Here is a 19,689-nt window from a genome sequence, read left to right on the forward strand (position 1 = left end):
GTAAAATGATAAGGAGAAATCGAAGAACCAGATTTATTGCAGACTAGCTGATGTACCCGTGCTTCGCTACGGAATTCTAAATTTTATACAGAATTCTAGGTTAGGTAGTATAAACGTTGTGAGCAAGATTGTATTAAGTTGCATAGCTCTTAAAGTTGCCTAGAAGCACGACGGGCAAGTCACCAACGTCTTTTCTCATATGAAGACTGGGTTAGGGAATTTTCATTGTAATGGTAGGCCAGCTTGCCTACCGTCAATCACAATCAGGTTGGGGAGTTTTCATTATAATGGCAGACACTCACCCTCCGCCTGCCTTTATAGATTCTCAGAAAGACTCTCTTAGTGGTTTTCCCAACTGAAATGAACATGGGTCATTACAATGACGTCAGTAGGAATGGCGCGATTAAAACAATGCCTTCATATGAAATACTCGATCAAATGAAAAACCACGTATTTTCTCACTTTTAATGAACAGGACTACACTGCCGATCTAACAGTCCAAAGCTACAGTGCTGAAATGACCAAGACGCAGACATCCGTGATCCGTGAACTATCTTCGTCCTTTTTTCGGCGGGGGGGAGGGGGGTTCAAATAGTGGATAATCCCAGGGCAAAAACTATGCCCATTTACTTATCTGTTTCCTGGGAGTACCCGATGAGTCGGAAAATCTCAATTCACTACACTGGCGGGGGAAAGAACTGTCTGACGTGGAGGCATTTTTTCCTCCAAGCCAGAGAAGAAACCACATCTTCGCTGCTAATTTGGAATAAAATTAATGCAGATTTAATGAAAGTGAAGAGGAAGAAACTTTTTTTAAGAAACGGCTCTTTTCAGGGTTGAATTTTGGGTTATTTAGTGAATTGTGGTACTATAATTTGGCATAGGGCTAAATTTTAATTCCAGACCAGTTCATACTACTACTCCTACTACTACTACTAACTGAGCCTCTGACTTAAGTGCACACACTGCTCTTTCAAAACAGTGCGTCAGAGTAGGTATCGAATAGCTGGCATACTATGATGAACCAGTGTGTTATGTACCAGCAGTATCAGAAAATGTATGAACCAGAGGATTGGCGTGCTAAAGAAGAAAGTTATCTAACTCCTCAGCTATTTCCCGCCAGTATTCAGTTAGGCTGTTATACTCGGTATGCAGCAGTAATCCCATCTATCGGAGTTGAATGTCAGCATAAGAGACAAAGAACATTACAACAAACAACGGTCAGTGTAATGTTATTGTTGATCTATGTTACGCGCTTTCGATATTGTAGGCCTTCACATTATTAATTGTCTTCCGGTTCTGAAATACCACTCTTATCATAGTCGGTACGGTAAAACTGAATAAAACATAAATGATCGGAAATTATATTCTCTATAACTTTTGTTATGTAGTACTTTTCCATAGGACCAAGAACATAGGTATTTAAAAATTAAATTTTAGGTGCCTTCCCCTAAACTACCATTTCACCCAGGGTGAATAACATTGTTTATAGCTTAAACTGTAGTTTCTTATTCCCCGACTCTATATACCGATTTTCTTTAAATTCTGTTTACCCATTTTGTCGGGGCTCGGCGTTGATATGGACTTGGCAACAAAAATCCAAATTCATGAATATCTGTGTTATCATAGCCGGTACGGTAAAATGCATAAGACGTAAATGATCAGAAATTTAATTCTATATAACTTTAGTTATGTAGTATTTATCGATATGACCACTAATAATATAAATATTTGAGAATTTTAGGTCTTTCCCTAAACTACCATTTCACTCAGCGTGAATGAAATAATTTATATCCTAGATTGTAGCGGTTCACCCCCCGACTCTACTTACCGATTTTTATTAAATTCTCTGCGGCCGTTTTCTCGTGATGCGTGTACATACATACATACATACATACATACATACAGACAGACAGACAGACAGACAGACAGACAGACAGACAGACAGACAGAAATTACGGAAAAGTAAAAACTGCATTTTCTTGTTGCTGTGGACATGATCGATACAGAAATACCATTCTTTTCAAATTCTGAGCAATGTACAGACAAAACTCTTATTTTATATATATAGATGGAAGATAAGGAAAATGAGGTGTCCATGGCAAAGATTTCAGGGCCACTAAAAGGATGAAACGAGGCAAGACAACTGGAATTGATGAGGTCATTATAGAAATGATAATAGCAGCAGGAGCAATTGGTCTACAGTGGTTGTATAAAATCTTCAGAGTGATATGGAGAGAAAAGACTGTTCCAAAAAGAGTAGACGAAAGGGGTCATTATACCAATTTTCAAGAAAGGAGACAAGAAGAAATGTGAAAATTACAGAGGAGTGACACTGATCTCTCATACAGCTAAGATAGTTGAAAGAATTCTGGATAAACGAGTAAGAAATAGAGTAGAGGGAAAATTGGCAGAACACCAATATGGATTCAGAAGAGGCAGGTCCATATTTGACCCAATATTTACATTGCATTGAATGATGCAAAGGTATTGGGAATATGGAAAGGACATGGTAGTTATGTTTCTAGATATTGAAAAGGCATAAGAAAGCGTCCCAAGGAATTTTGAAAGGAAAACATTGACAAAGGCACAGATTGGGAATAAAACAATGCAGACGGTAATGGCATTGCATCAAAATTGCAAAAGCTGTGTTAGAACCAAAGTGGGTCAAACTGAATGGTTCAGAGTTGAGACAGGTTTTAGACAGGGAAGTGTATTGTCTCCCTTACTCTTCATTATCATCATGGATAGAATTCTACATAAAGTCAAAGAGAAGATGGGCAAGAAAGTAAAGTCTATGCTCTTTGCTGATGACATTGTAGTTTGGGGGGATAATGAAGAGGAAGTACAGACACAAGTTGATTTATGGAATGAGGAGATAAGAAATTTTGGAATGAAGATTAGTGCTGCGAAAAGCAACACTTTGATCATGATGAGGGGTAACAGAAAATCCAGGGGAGTGATAAAAATAGGAAATGAACCTCTTGAATTAGTGAAAATCTTTAAATATTTGGACAGCATGATGTCACAAGGTGGAAATTTGGATGGAGAAATTGATTTAAAAGTACAGCAGTCTGCAAGTTTCTACCAGTATGCGAGAGACATTATATGAAACAAAGAGGTGCCAATGAAGAGCAAGAAGGTTTCATACTTGTCCTATTTTAAACCTATATTGACCTATGCTTCAGCAGCCTGGACGTTGACTAAGTGGAACCAGAGTTAGGTACAAGCAACTGAAATGAGATTCTTGAGGAGCATACAGGGAAAGACAAGATGAGATAGATAACAAAATGAGGAAATAAGGAGAAGCGTGGGAATGTGTAAACTTCAAGAGATTGATATAGCAAAGCTGAAATGGTTTGGACACTTGATTGGAATGCCCGGAGATAGAATACCAAAGAGAACATTCATGGATACAGAGACTGCAAAGAGGCCTAGGGGATGGCCTAGAATGAGAAGGAGGAGCTCTGTTGTGGACTGTATTGCAAATAGAGGAGTCGATAGCAATAACGTACTAGAAGAGGAGTGGTGGAAATATCGAGTAAGGTGGAGGGCTTTGGTACACTACCCTACACAGAGAGAATCTGGAAAAGAGAATGGATGAATAATAATAATAATAATAATAATAATAATAATAATAATAACAACAACAACAACAAGTTTGTGTCCCATTAACTACTTTTCGGTTTTTGGAGATGCCAAGTTTGTCCCACAGGCATTCTTTAACATGCCAGTAAATCTACCATCACAAGGCTGGCATATTTGAGCAACTTCAAATACTACTGGACTGAGCGAGGATCAAACCTGCTAAGTTGGGTTCAGAAGGCCAGCGCTCTACCATCTGTGCTACTCAGCCCAGCAATCCATTCTACATCATATGACCGTAATTCGCATGGTACTTAATTACTTATGCCCTGCAAATCAAACTAACATATCGTCCCTGCTCTGGCAAACTAACGAATCTGAAAATTGTCAAAAGGTTAGGAGAGCTAAAAGAAGTTGTGATTACTCATGTCAAATCAATTTTTATATTTAATTATTGGTTTTATGTGTTAGGCATACAGAATGAGCTGCAGATGTGAGACTTTTTCAGAGGGTAGACAATATATAAATAACAAAATCTAGACCAGAACTTCAGAACTACAGATTCCTTGGTTTGTCAGTTTCGCTAGTTTGCCAGAGCAGGGACGATATACTTTACAGCACTTTGCATTTTTTCCACATTTACTTAACATATTTTAATCAACTGCCATTGTTCAAGTATGTGGAGAATGAGCCTGGCAAGTTTAGTTACAGTGTTGAGGAACTAAAATCACAACTCCCGTGAAGATAATGGCTGTTAGGCTACTAGCAGCTTATTTCAATGCCTTTTAGTCTGGGATAGAACAAATTTGTTACTTTCAATGAAGTGACTCACTCAGATCCTTGGTTTTGACAACATGAAAATGAGGTATGAGCAATGTTAGAAATGCCATTCCTTATGCATGCACTTCATGGATGATTTACAGGCTATTTTACCAGCTTCAAATCAAATATCTCAAGAATTAAACGATCTTAAGGCAGAATTTAGGGAGTCTCATGGCAACCTTTCATTGGCACAAGCTAAGATAGCTTCAGTCCGGGAAACATTAAGAGATTCACTCAAAAATGATATAGGCTGAATCAGTAATGAAGTCAGACTCCTTAAAAGTAAACAAGGAGAATTTGATAAACGCTTCACAACTCAACTTGACACTACACATACTCAGGTCACCTGTCTCTGTAAGGACGTAGCAGAGATAAAAAGGGACCTTCAAACAGAAGTTAAGGAAATAGAAACGACGATGCAGACGCACATAGATGCCCTCGATAATAAAATTACCTTATAAGAGCAGAGGAATATTTCATTTTCAACATCATTGTCAAGGGGATCATGTGGTGACAATCCTAATATAACTACTACTATAAAAGTACACAATGATAGACCTGCAAAATTTTCAGGAAAAGAGGAATATAATGCTAGAGAATTCCTGGCAAATGTTGAAGAGTATTTCCTAGAAAATCACATTAGTTCTGATAGACAACTTTGCACTGTGTCAAAACTATTAGAAGGACGTGCATTTTCATGGTTCACAGCATTTAAATTCAATTTCAAAACTTACTCAGAATTTAAAGAGGCTCTTTTAAAAGGATATTGGAACACTGAAGTTCAGCACTTAGTTAAAGATGTAGTTATACTCAAAATGGTATAATACTTCTATTAATATGTCAAGGTACTCAGACTATTTTGTGGTTCAAGTTAAGAAAATGCCATTCCTAGATCCACCACTACCTGAAAAAGAACTGATCCAAGTAATTACTCAACAATTTCCACCCCATGTCCAGGAAATCCTGGTCACTGCCGACATTAAAGACTTAGAACAACTACATTCTCTACTGAAGAGACTGGACACTGCGAACATGCAGTCAATTCCCAGGGTCAACCGAAGTAAAGATGTTACTGCCAACCCCATAGAAATTAAACCTCCAGATTGCCAATAAAGAGAGTACTTAGAGGACAGGGAAATTATGTAAACTACTCCCACTCGATATAGAGGATTTAGAAGACGTCCATATCAAGGAAATTCTCCCTACCGACCAAGGACTATGTGGAAGAAGAAAGAGGAAACTCAAGAAGTCAATTATTGGCACATAGAAGACTCAGAGTTATTATATGAGGATACTCAAATACCTAGACCGAAAATTCAGCGTACATTACCTGTCGTTAATCTGTGGATATGCAAGATGAATGTCACCGCATTAATTGATTCTGGAACACAGATGTCGCTCATTTCTAAAAGACTCATCGAGACATTAGGGGACAAACAAGACATGCTGGTAATGCCACTAGCCCAACTTAAGATTAAGGGGATTGTGCCTGATAATGTTAAATGCAAGAAACAAGCTTTCATCGAGCTTTACATTGATGGTGTACTCTTCGAGCATACCTTTTCAATCTTGCCTTGAATGAAATTTAATCTGATCTTAGGGTCTGATTTTATGTCAAGATTCCATGGGGTGATAGATTATTCTGCTAGTGTCATTCGGTTTTTAAATCCGTACTCTGTGGAAACGCGAATGGTAGAGGAAGAAGTAATACACGGATTAGAAGCTCTTGATGAAAAACTCAATGGTGCAACAGAAGCACATAATCAGGATGATGCAGCGCCAGTCGAAGTTAATCTGAAAAAAGAGGGTGACCTGAAGGAAGAGGGACCCGTGGAGCACGAGTTAGTGTCCAGAGTAGATGAGGTGACTGATTTTGATTAGGACTATCTCGCTTCAATTACCCAAGTGATGATTGACCCAGAATCCCCTTCAGACATAGCAGAAGCAACTAATCTAATTTTTTTAATTTATCCTAACGTGTTCGATAGCAAACCAAAAGAAATCCTTGATAATGAATACCATCTTGTTAAGGATCATTCGCCATACAAACGTAAGGCCTACCCGATACCAGAAAGGTATCGTGAGGAAGCCAGGACACTAATTCATCAGATGAAAGAAGATGGAATAATTTCGCCTTGCATTGTAAGCGGTCACAATAAAACCCAACAGCAGTTTGCACCTTTGCCTAGATGCGCATGCGCTGAATGACAGGCTAATTCTGGAACATGACCACCCTCCTTTTTTATGAGATATCATCAGGCGTTTCCATGGGAAAATGTATTTCATGTGCCTAGATGTGACTTCATCATTTTACCATATCAGGCTAAATAACAAGAGCAGATCATACACTGGTTTCTTATTCGAGAATAACACATACGTCTTTAATTGCCTCCGATTTGGGATTAAGGACTTGGAAGTAGCCTTGATTAGGACTTTAGAGAATCAGCTGTCTGATGAGATTTACATCGATGACATTTTGATCGCGTCAGAGACGTGGGAGCAACATCAGGCAGACGTTCACAAGTTACTTCAAGAGCTAATGGAGAAGAATTTAAAGATTAATGCCCAGAAGATTCAGTTTTTTTAAACTGAAGTTTTGTTTTTGGGACATGTGATCAGTGGTGCAAGCATATACAACGCTGCCAATTTAAAAGTGTATTACAAGAAGGTGACATGTAATTTCAATGACGTGTAAGCTCAGGGTCAAGCCCGGGTATATAAGACAAGCGAGAGGACAGTACAGACACAGTACAGCAGAGTAGAGACCTGCTGCCCGAGGTTGAGCCGGCAGTAAAGTTCAACTTTGTACGCAAGTGTCCAGTCCGAACGTCGAACTAAGTACCCGCGAGGTACAGCCGAGAAGTCTAACTCTGACAGCAGTATAAATCCTACATTCTAAGTCTTTCCAAATACTTAAACATTTTGCGTGACTTATAACATACAAGTGTTAGACATCGGACATGTTAATACCGTGTGTGATAGAACTGTTGATTAACTTATAACTTAATACAACAAGTCTACATGGTAACTTCTAAGAGTAAATTAACCAGTTAGGACTTTGTTTGTGGAAACTACATACCTAATACTTCATGGTTAGAAGTAAAGACAGTGCCATTAACTATTTAACCCTCTCCCGCCCATAGCGTAGTAATGCGTAGCGCGAAAGCTTAGGGCCTCCCGCCCATAGCGTAGTAAAGCGTACTTGTACCTCCTTGTACTTGTAGTCACATGTATGAGCCATCTATCGGCCGATAGACAAATATAACTTACTGTTACTAGCATGTGCACTTCCTAGAGACCAAAGATATTAGTTTTCTTCTTTTAAAACCTTAGCAGGCATATTAGAACACGAAATACGGAAGGCAGTGACATATTGTAAACAAACATGTCGACGCGCGATAACGACATTGAACGTTCGGTGAACGATAATTCTGACTGTGAAACTGTTAGTAGGAACTCAGTGAAGTGGAAAATGAAAATGAAAGTGACGATATTTCAGGAAATGACGACGTACACATGCGTGATGACATAGATTGTAGGCCTAACTTTCAGTGGACAAATACATTGTCTTACATCGAACCGGCGGACTTTACTGAAGAGGTAGGACCTTGCCATTCTCTTCCTGTGAGTAGTACAGCATTAGAGTATTTCTCCCTTATATATGATGAAAACATTTTCTATTTAATTGCCCAGAAAAAGCTTTTGTACAATATACATTTTTATAAATGTCTGCATTAATGATGGCAGAAAAGAATTGCTTTAATTCTGAGGAAAACATGCATTTTAATATGGGCGGGAAAGGGTTAATATTTCATGTTGATAGAGTGATAGTAGACAATTTCTCAAAACATCGGGAACATAGACTGAGTCCTACACTAAGATCACGTGTGAAGTTGAATGAATATACTTTAGTTCAATTTCCTTGAAATAATAATAATAATAATAATAATAATAATAATAATAATAATAATAATAATAATAATAATAATAATAATAATAATAATAATAATAATAATAATAATAATCGTATGGCCTCAGCTACTGTGTGCAGACATTTCAATTTGACGCCATTTGGCTGTCTGCCCGTCAATTTCGACGTTCTGTTTTACTCTAGGCCCACTAGATGGCAGACCGAATAAACCAAAACTCTCTTGGGGGTCTATGGCTGAGATTTTAATGAATTTTGTTGGGTGAACACCAAATGTGTCACCAGAGATATTTTACATGCTGACATCGTACGACATGGAGTGTCGAATGGACATTTTTCCGCCCTTCAAAAATCCGACTACCTCTGCCGGGTTTGAACCCGCTATCTTGGGATCCGGAGGCCGACACTCTACCACTGAACTGCATTCACGTGACACTCAGAACTTAGTGAAGTCAGGGTACCATGAAGGTTCAATTATCTTATCAAAGACTTTGTTTAAAACTTATTGATTTGCATTAAACTGGCAAGTGGAACTTAGTAAATTCAGTGTCTCATGACAAGTCAATCACCTTATTAGTGAACTGGGTGCAAATTACTGCGCATATTAGACGTGCTACTTGGAACGAACAGTGCAATATCACTCAAAGTGGTGAGTGTAAACCAACACCCTATGCATACTCTGATCACCCATACTGTCATGTGAACTTCCACCGATGGAGACGTGGTAACTCCGAGGGATACGTGGTAATGGTGTTCCTGATCTCTGGTGGACGTGGTAATTTCGAGGGACGTGGTGATGGTGTTCCAGTCTACGGTGGACGTGGTAACTTCGAGGGATACGTGGTGATGGTGTTCCTGACCCATGGTAGACATGGTACTACAGTCTGTGAGGACACAGTCAAACGAAGCCAGTTCTTCAATAAGGTGATATGCATCTGTGTCATTAAAGAATAGTGTGAACTGTGTCTTATCAAGTAACTTTCAATTCAGCAAGTCACTTTAAAGCTTTCCAGCAACTTTAATTCTCATTCAATATGATTTCGAACTCATACCTTCCACTTTTTCAAATGACTTGCTATTTCTTAAAGCCAGTGTAATATTAAGTCGTACTGACGTACTTGCTAACAAGAGGGAACTTTGTAACTTAGCCACTTTGTTAACATTTCTACAAAGTAGAACTTTGTTTATCTCCATATTACGTTAGTTAGCTAACTGAAGAATGGACTTTAGCTCGACATTTGACAGGCATATCAAGATTAAACTTTATTTGCTCGCACCATTTAATCATTTCAGAAAGGTACTCTAATTTTGTTTCACTTTCAAGAATGACCTTTATTTTTCAAGGTGAACTTAGTTAATGTCGTTATGTATGATCTTCAAGAATGAACATTATACACTTAAAATAACTCATTATTTCAAGGTGATATTATTAATGTTATCATTTACAAACTTCAAGAATGAACTTTCTTTATACAAGTTAATTTATGATATCAAGAAGAGATTTTGTTAATTTCATTGGTGAACTTTATTCTAAATATTTGTCGCTAATAAGATTGACATGATCTATTATCAGTTTATTGCATATTAAGTGTGGATGAGAATCCAATTTGACAAATATTCTAGAAAATGATAGGCCATTCGTCTACTTTGACTGATTTTAATCAAGTTTATGATGCCGGCATATGCAATCTTCTACTCCCTCTCTGTACAATCTCCTAACATAAGACTGCACACGCCCTGCGAAACCCTCATGCTCAATTACACGTGTCAATGAGTGCGTGTCAGTTACTGGTACAATACTTTTTGCTAGAAATAATTTTTTGTTATCTGCTTTATATTTTTCGAAGTGTTGTCATGATGTTAATTGAGAATTAGGGAGTTGTAGATATTTTTTTCTTGGTAGAGTGATAAAATATAGGCCTATAGAAAACCCAGTAAAAACTGGTGACAGTGATTGTGAGCATGATAGGACAAATTGGGGTTATTATCATTATAGGAATTAGGGATTGGAATAACTGAATAAACTTCCAAATTCGTAAAATAATTTAAGAAAATACTAGGTTAAATGAGTGATGGGGAATCTGTCACCTGGACGACAGCCCTAAATGCAGATCAATGGTGACTGATGATGTTGAATTGATGTTTTTTTTTGTATGTGTGGGGTTTTTTTTTTTCCAACACAGTCACTGTTAAGAGTATCTGAGAATGATGATATCTTTTACATTTTGATATATAGTGTCTTTTCCTTTTCCTAAACTTAAACCCCATTCTTCCTGACTGTTGTGAGAGGTGACAAAAGGGAAACACTACTGTAGCCCACCCTCTTACGGTGCACTCCAAAAGGATTTTTCTTTTTTTTTTTTACAATTTGCTTTACGTCGCACAGACACAGATAGGTCTTATGGCGACGATAGGATAGGAAAGGTCTACGAATGGGAAGGAATCAGCCGTAGCCTTAATTAAGGTACAGCCTGGTGTGAAAATGGGAAACTACAAAAAGCTATCTTCTGAGCTGCCGACAATGTGGTTCGAACCCACTACCTCCTGGATGCAAGCTCACAGCTGCGCACCTGTAAACACACGGCCAACTCACCTGGTCCAAAACGATTACAAAAAGGATTACAGTCACGGGATCTCGGGAAGTCACAACCTCGTACGATTACTGAATTGAGATTGCTTTGTATTTTTCTAGTCACTTTATGATATATGCAGCACTTTTCTCTTTGCTATCAGCTTCTTTTTGCTTTGATTATTTTTTGTTACTATGACAGATCCATCAGCTTTGCTTGGCCTTACATTATTTTCAAAGTCTTTCTTCTTTGCGGATAAAAGCATTTCTGTTTGATTCACTACTCACAGGTACTGTAACTGCCAAGACCATAATAATAAGATCTTGAGACAGGGCAACCCATACAAATCTTACAAGATTGTTCTTCCCTCTGGAAGCTAGGGTAAACTTGAAATTGACTTTATGATTTCAGTAGCTCTTGGAGAATATACTGCTACCCATACCAGACAACCATCCTCAATTACTACTAATCAGAGGGAAAATAGGTAGAGGTCTGACACTTGAAAGAATTAAAGTACTGGTAAAAGAAAGTCAAGGGTCACAAAGGCATGAAAATATGACTCTCTAGGCCTGGCAAACTTAATACCACTGGGGTCAGAAAAGAACAAGAGTTAACCAAGGGAGGTTGGATAGGAAAGATGAAAGCAAGGAGCCCGACACAAGTGGAAGCAATTCCAGACTCAGCTAGGGGAACCAGTCTATGAGAGACGAGAAGTGTTGGGGATAAAGTATGTAAAGGTGATGCCATTCCTTATTTCAGGAAGTTTTCAAACTTGCATTTATAGAAATATGCAATTATACAAATTGCTGATGGGTATGCAACATTTATAGCATTTATTATTTTAATCAGTGATCCACTGTTATGATAAATCAGAAGCTGGTGACCTGGATGCTTCAGTGGTCTATTGAGAAGTTCTTATACTTTCAAATGATCTACTCTTTAAAAATTGCAATCCAACATTCCTTTTTTCGGAAGTCATTTAATGTAATTGTAAAAGTACTCTAGAAAATGAAATTAAGATACAGAATATGGAAATAAATTATACTGCAAAGAGGTACAAAAATACACCAGTTTATGAACACCTTTCTACTTAGTGTCAAACTTGGCAGGAATTTTTCTTATGTGGATGGATAATTGGTACCACTCAGTCAAATGCACAAATCCAAATGTTTCTCAGTTAAACTAGTTCTGTACCTACTTTTAATGAAGTTCATGCTTGAAAATAAGCATTTACAAAGGCATAAAAAAGCAAAATAGGGCTTCACAAGAAATGCAATGTCAGTCAGTAAAGGATACCGTACTTATCTTGAGGAATCTCAACACCAGCATTTCTTAAGTTCTGCAAAGTTTTTCACACCGAGAATGAATAAACATGACGACTGGGATGGAGTACAGCTTCATTAAATCATATGAAAGCAAGTGGAAAAATATTTTCAGCCATGGCAGAACCTGCTCTTCTGCAAACAAGTGGAAGTCAAAATGCAAACTAACTTCTTTTTAGTGCAGCGTATTTGAATTTTTCTGGAAAAGTTTTTCTTTTCCTTCTTAAAGTTTGCGATATACTAAATCTGTTCCCAGTGTTGCTGGCACCTGTGATAAATCTATGCCAAAGTGTTCTTTATTAATGGGGTGAGCAAAATGTTTATCACAGTGGATTTCAGTTTATTTGCACTCTCAGGAACTGACTTGTTAATGATCCATATATTTGTTCAATCAGATGCTATAATCATATGAGAAAACATAAGATTGTGCAACTTATTCTTAAGTTTGAGTTTGACTTCATGTTCTCTTTGACACCAAACTTACTTTCTAACTGATGGCTGATTAACTGAAAGAATGCATAAGCTTAAGAAGTAATTTACAAGTCAAGCAGTAACAAATGCTTAAGCAGTACCATGTATGCACAAAATATCTTTTATACATGGGTATATTCATATTCCCAAGGCTTTATGCATTCCAATACATTTGAGAAACACTGATTTAAAAAAATAAAGATTCATTTATGCTTACCAACTTCAATATCTCATTGGTGAGTAACTATGAAAGAGGCATTTTCTCAGCGAAGGTTGAACCAGTAGAGAAAAAACAGCCCTAAGATTCCTAGGTGAACAGTGGGTTCACTTTTCCACCAAGACAGCACCAACAGCAAGCAAAGCATCTCCAGCCAGAAGAGGGAAGGTCTGGTATGACCTTAGAGGAAAAAGTTTGAAGGGGACCATTAGGGATGAATCTTGCTACAAACGAGACATGCAAGGTGCTACTGCATGCAGTAGACTACTTTCATTTGCATGAACTTGCTCTATGACTTAAACAGGTGACAAAGACTACAACTTCTTAACTTGCATGTATCAGAGAACACTGAATGCCACAATGAGCAAAAGGAGGGAAGAGGAACAATCCCAATGGTATTAACTGAGGAATGAACAGTTCCAGTCAAATGATAAGAAAAATTATGGAGGGAAGGTAAAATATAAAGTGGAGTCATAAAATACATAAAAAGGCATACAATAAATATAGCAAAAAAGCAAGAGAAGAAAATTAAGGAGACAAAACAATGTCACATTACTGTAATGTCATATGCGGACAGAACTAACAAGGGAAGGTGTTTTTTCCTTCTTACGAGTTGCTTTACATCGGACTGACACAGGTAGCACTTATAGCGATAATGGGACAGGAAAGGGCTAGGAGTAGGAAGGAAGCAGTCATGGCCATAATTAAGGTACAGCCCCAGCATTTGCCTGGTGGTGAAAATGGGAAACCACGGAAAACCATCTTCAGGGCTGTCAACAGTGGGGTTCGAACCCACTATCTTCCAAATACTGAATAATGGCTGCACTGAAGCGACTGCAGCTATCGAGCTCGGTTGAAGCAAAAGTAATGGGATATTTATATAACAAGAAATTACTAATTGTGAGAAGGAATAGGGTTTAGGGAACACACAAAAGACATTCCACGGTCAATAATATTTGGCTCATGAAAAGGAGAAGAGAAGAATACAATACTGATACTGTGAAGGTACATGCACAGCAGAATGGTACAGAATTTCGGCATGGCTATTAGAGATACATGAGTGGGGTAGACGCTTAAATACTGCTAGTATGATAGAAAAATGGAGTGAGGAACAGTAAATGAAGTAATCAGAAATAAAAATGTAAAAATTGCAAAAAAATATTACAATACAATTACGGTAAGTGCCACAATCTTAACAAATATTTATTTGGAAGCAGTCTTGGATGTATTTGATGTCCACAGAAAAGTAATTTAATGTCAAAGTAATTGTATAATTGTTAAACTATGACAGAAGATAATGCCAAAAAGGCTGATCCATAATAAGGTAGAAGATTCTTTTCCAGGTATATAACGAAGATATAGAAGAATAAATACTAGCCAACAACACATTTCTTCCAAACAACCCACAGAGTCAGTAACATCCGATTACAAAATATGTCTGTAGTTACGAGCATAACCATGCCCAAACGTTTTAACACTCCCCAGTCAATTCTTCATACTTATTTTTCTCAACAATAATTTCATTGTTTCTGATTATTTCTACCAAACTGGAAAGAAAACTAACCAAACTGGAAAGAAAACTAATGAAGATTTTTGAAAATTTAGGAAATGGTTCTATTGTAACTATGTTCTTCTTAAAAGCTGGAATAAGCTGTTGTTCTATGTATATTATTACTTTTTTTTTTTTTTTTTTTTTTTACAAGTTGCCTTACGTCACACTGACACAGATAGGTCTTATGGTGACAATGAGATAGGTAAGGGCTAGGAGCAGGAAGGAAGTGGCCGTGGCCTTAATTAAGGTACGGCCCAAGCATTTGCCTGGTGTAAAAATGGGAAACCACGGAAAAGCATCTTAAGGGCTGCCAAAAGTGGGGTTTGAACCCACTATCTCCTGACTGCAAGCCCACAGCTGCACACCCCTAACTGCATGGCCAACTCGCCCGGTGTGTATATTATGTACATGTTGCCTTGGTAAAGAATATTGCAATGTATCTGAAATGCCAGCAACCTGTACATAATGTACACAGAACAACGGGACAGACCAACCCCAATGAAGAATATAATCATAATTCAACAGACTGTGGAAGTTTCAACTCAATGGTTCTATTAATGAAGAAATTACATAAAGAATATTTGTTGAAGGAAACTTATAGACCATATATGGAAAAGAAAAAGGCCAATGAAGAGCAAATAACCTATGTACCAACCTTATTACATAATAGATCTGACTATGCAGAAGTATGATATGAACAAGACCTAGGCAGCTGAGATAATATTCATCAGAAACATGATAGCCAACAGCATATTCATGTTGAACCTCTGGATCCCACAGAATCTCCTAAGCTGAATAGCCTAGGATTAGCCAGTACTTGGAGATGTGACTACGCTGTTGGCTTATGTAAAGGAACTGACCTGAGCCATTTGGAAATGTGAATTTGTTAAAATTGTTGCTTGCTCTTCAATACAACATATAAGCTTTTCAGTCCATTGAACATGAATATAACATTCTATAAAAATTGAACAATTATAATTGTACAGATATTTTATAGTGTTCTAAATATTATATTCATGTTTGACAGACTGAAAAGCTTGTAAGTTGTATAGACTGAATTAACACTGAAAAGGAGTGGCTTCAGTCATAATCTTCAGATAAACATCCAGTGGACAAGAAATTATTTAATATAACACAATTTTCACAGTATTCCACTCTGAAACATGCCCATCAAAATTCCACCATTCCAGAATACTAGCAACTTGGCCTCTAACATTTTACAATGCCAGAGTAGGCAACAGTGAACAGTAAGATGTAGGTTAGAAGAAGACAGAGGGATTTACAAATGATGGTCATCTTTAAGCATAATTCACAAACGGATATTGTCCACAGACTGATATGTTAAAAATTCTGGATATTGGTGTGTTTTGTGCGTGCCCCTCAAGTGATATGTCATTCTACACATAAGCTGATTCATAAATTGAAGGATATTTTAATAAATCTAATAGAAACTAAAATACACTCAAATGGAATATAGTAAAACCCCTTTTTAACGAATCATTCAATAACAGCTTATTGAAAACAATATTCTGACATAAGTTTGAGTATTTAAATAAATATTTTCTGAAGAATAGCTCTTTGGGAAAACTGCCTTTGAAATATCATTTTAGAAATGTCATCCTACTAATAAACTTATGATTTCTGAGATATAAACATGGCATTTTAGGTTTATCATCAAAGGGAGTTTTCATATTGAGTTTGCAACCAATGTCTACAGGACTTTTTCTTTCCCTTTGTTTGTTGCATGCTGCCCTCCTCTGTAAATATTGGAACCTTTTTCAGGGACACACTGTATATCTAAGAACACAATGATTACATGCAGTAGTTCATCAATCTGCATAGATAGACTAAAAGAAAGTAACTGGCATCAATGTGATATGGAATTTCCCATAAGATCAGCTGTTTGGCGAAAAAAAACTCGCCTGGGAGGTACAATCTATTACAGAGAGGTATATGGAATGCAGTAAAAGGATATAAAACAGGGACTGCAGAATCAACTAAGTATTCTAACAATGTACCCAGCGTTTCCTTTTTCACAGGTCCTAAGACGATGTTACCACCCAACTATTTAACCTGCATCTCATTTTCCAGGATAACAACAATTTTATCAGTTGTAAACACATTTGTATATATTTTCAGAGAGATTTTTCATTGATGTGGTTTGAGAAATTTCAAGATGCCCACTTGATTCAACTAAACTTCTCCTCAACTATTTAATTAGGTTTCCTTAATCCACATTTGTGCCTGTTGCAATAGATGTAGTACTTTTGCACCTGTCTCTTGGCACAGGCCAGAGCAAAATATAGCTTCCACCAAAGTCCCAGTCGTCCCAGTCTTATCTATGGCTCTGATAATATGGAAGGTGCTGAGGTATGGGTGGTGTGAGTAATGAGATTTGAAGTGCAACCAAACGTTATGATAGGTGTTACACACAGAATCATTTGTGTTGTAATAGCACTTTCTGGCCCAGTGAGGAAAGCAATGGCAAACTACATCTCCCCATCTTATCTCATTTTAGCACCACCACTGGTTTTTTTTTTTCTTCCTACAAACCATATAACCTCTGGTGGTAGTATTGGAGGATCCGATCAGCCTTTCAAGCTGATAACCTAACAGACAATCCATATTTATAAATTCTGTTTAATGCTGACTGGAAAGTTTTTATATTCTTGCTGGAAAAGTTTACTCTCTCTCAAATACCTACGCTATGTTGGGGCTGGATTGTGCCACCCTGGATATAGTAGGAGCCTAACCATCTGCACAATACACTAAGTCACATCTCGCATAAAATGTGTTAGAATACAAACTTCAGTTTTAACTTTCAAAACTTCACTAAACCATCTTTTGCAGAAAGATATTTGAACTCCTTTGAGATGCATTAAAAGAGGTTTTACTGTATTATGGTAAGAGTAAACCTTTCCAACATTTTTCCTTTCCTAATACCTTTAAAAAAAAAAAAAAAAAAAACACCTTAAAATTTCAAGAAAATCTTGAAAGTATGTTAATCAGTAATAAGCGAATAACTCAGGTGTGGTAATTGGCACAGTACCTAACAGCAGTGATACTCGTTACACAAGCCTAGGTTACTGCTAACCGAACTCTGTCACTGCCGTAGACTGAGATCGTAACGGAGAGCAAGGTTAATGGAACACCGTACTCTTCCTGTTTTACAGCAACAGAAAACACATATAAATAAATGAATACACACAGACATGGAGTAAAACAACACATGTTAGGCAAGATTTACAACATCCTCCTCACCCAGGTCAATCTCCAGATGGATGACTAGCTGTACCGATCAACTTATCCTGGGTCTACCTAACTGACGTAGGATGACTGTCCTTGCCTGTCAGTCTCTTCCCTGGAGAAGTTCCCCGATGCAAGCTCTGCAAATCAACCGCCAGTAACAAAACAATATCCCCTACTCGGAGTTTCATATGTCTGCTACGAGGACATCTAATCCTATGATCGTTTTGGAGTTGGAGGAGGTACTCCTTCCAACACTGCCAGAAATCATCTGTGGATCATCTTCATACGAAACTTCTTATTTGAGTCTTTCTTTGTTTCTGCCTCGAGTCTTGCTGGAAGGGTCATGGTCCTTTCTCTGTTATGGAAATGGGTTGGTGTTAAGGCTTCATAGATAATGCTGTATCTTGGGATCTTCAATTATTATAAGGATCTCCATTGGTTCTCTGGTAGGTCCATTGAAAGTCTGTTTATTATCTGAATCAATGCTGGGTGGTAACACACGGTGACCCACAAACAACTGAAAATCCATCAGAAATCTGCCAGTCTACATATCTTTTGCTAGTTCGAGATGGAAAGCATGTGTGATAGCGCAAGTGAGTAACATAACATATGACTTCTTGACTTTGTGGCAGATGCTGACAGAGTGGGCAAACAAAGTCAATTTCTGTAACTGAGGAAGATCAGATGCAATACAGAGACAAGGGAGCTTGTATTTCTTGAGGTGAACCATTGTGAGCTAATTTACATGGAAGACAAGTGTGAATGACTTTCTTGATTGTTTGCCAAGCTTGCAGTATCCAGAATCCACTGCAAAGTTCTGCAATAGTGATCCAAATGCCAAGATGGTAAAGTCTAAATAGTGTCTGCATTATCAAGTCACATGAAATGATGATGTCCGTCTAGAAATGTTGATTAATTGCAGTCTTCCTTCAAGTCAAATAAGATCATTCTCTAAAAAGGTGTGGTAATGTGCTATTGGAGATGATGACGATGATGAGTACTGTCAATTCACTGGTGAAATATTCTTCTTGGACTCTTCGAATCCAGTAGTTTCAAGCAACTTCTAGTTCCACAGCTATCAAAGCATAGGATCTTTTTTTGTTCTTTGCTGCATCTTTAAAAGAAAGATCCAAGCCATGATGTGAAGTAATTTCCAGTAAGAATTGAACTGTTCAACATTCAGAAGTGCTTCTGTCATTATCACTAGAACTTGTAGAGGTGATTTCTTTTCTTCGGGTAGCGTCACGTCAGTCACTGATGTAATGGAGCTAGGAATATCGTTCCTCAGCTAGCCAGTTTGGTCCATTCCACCATCAATCAAGTGAAAGTAAATCACTGACTCGAAATCCTCAGGTGAAGTAATCCGCTGGGTTATGGGTTGCAAGAACAGTGTCTCCACTGACTCGGTGCAGTGTAGCATAGTATTTTGGCCACTCTATTACAAACAAATGTTTTTACTTCTTGCGATCATTCCTTACTCAACAAGTGTCACTGTTGAATCACTCTACATGACACCTTTGGCTCAGAAGACGTGAACCAATTACTGCGTCCAGTAGTACCAATTTAAGGAGCATGATTTTCTTCACAAGAGCAATGCTAGTCTTTCAGCAGGCTAATCGTATCAAGTGCGAGTTCTTAATCATGGTTCCCACATACAGGACAGCTCCGTATGCTCTTTCAGAAGCATCGCAAGACAGATACGTCTCGAACTGGTCTAGCTGCTTGTAAATGCCAATCCACCTTGGTACATGCACGTCTGATAAAATGGGTATCAAAATATATCACAGATTGCAATCATAATGGAAAGAGAGGTTAATGAAACAACATTTTTACAGCTATTCTTCTCCCCTTTTTTGTAGTAATAGAACACACACACATTTCTCACACTGAAAATAACCCTGTCACTAACAGTGCTTTCCATTGAACCAGAACCTAACCTTTCACTAACAGTAACCATCAGGGGTCATCAGGTG

The 19,689-nt window shown here is 37.7% G+C and overlaps 1 protein-coding gene across 2 annotated transcripts in view; it reads right to left on the minus strand.

The window, feature by feature from the left end:
* Window positions 1-19,689, minus strand: part of LOC136871910 (translation initiation factor eIF2B subunit epsilon) — a 152,366-nt gene that overhangs the window by 20,784 nt on the left and 111,893 nt on the right. The window contains exon 9 of one of the 2 annotated variants that reach the window (XM_067145628.2): window positions 12,916-13,095. The exons of the other annotated variant lie outside the window; for it this stretch is intronic. Coding sequence (XP_067001729.2) covers window positions 12,962-13,095 — 134 coding nt within the window. The 3' untranslated portion in view covers window positions 12,916-12,961. The remainder of the gene's footprint in view (window positions 1-12,915; window positions 13,096-19,689) is intronic. 2 annotated transcript variants of the gene reach the window in all.

This window comes from Anabrus simplex, chromosome 4 (genome assembly GCF_040414725.1).
Source record: "Anabrus simplex isolate iqAnaSimp1 chromosome 4, ASM4041472v1, whole genome shotgun sequence".
In the NCBI taxonomy this organism is placed as follows: Eukaryota; Metazoa; Arthropoda; class Insecta; order Orthoptera; family Tettigoniidae; genus Anabrus; species Anabrus simplex.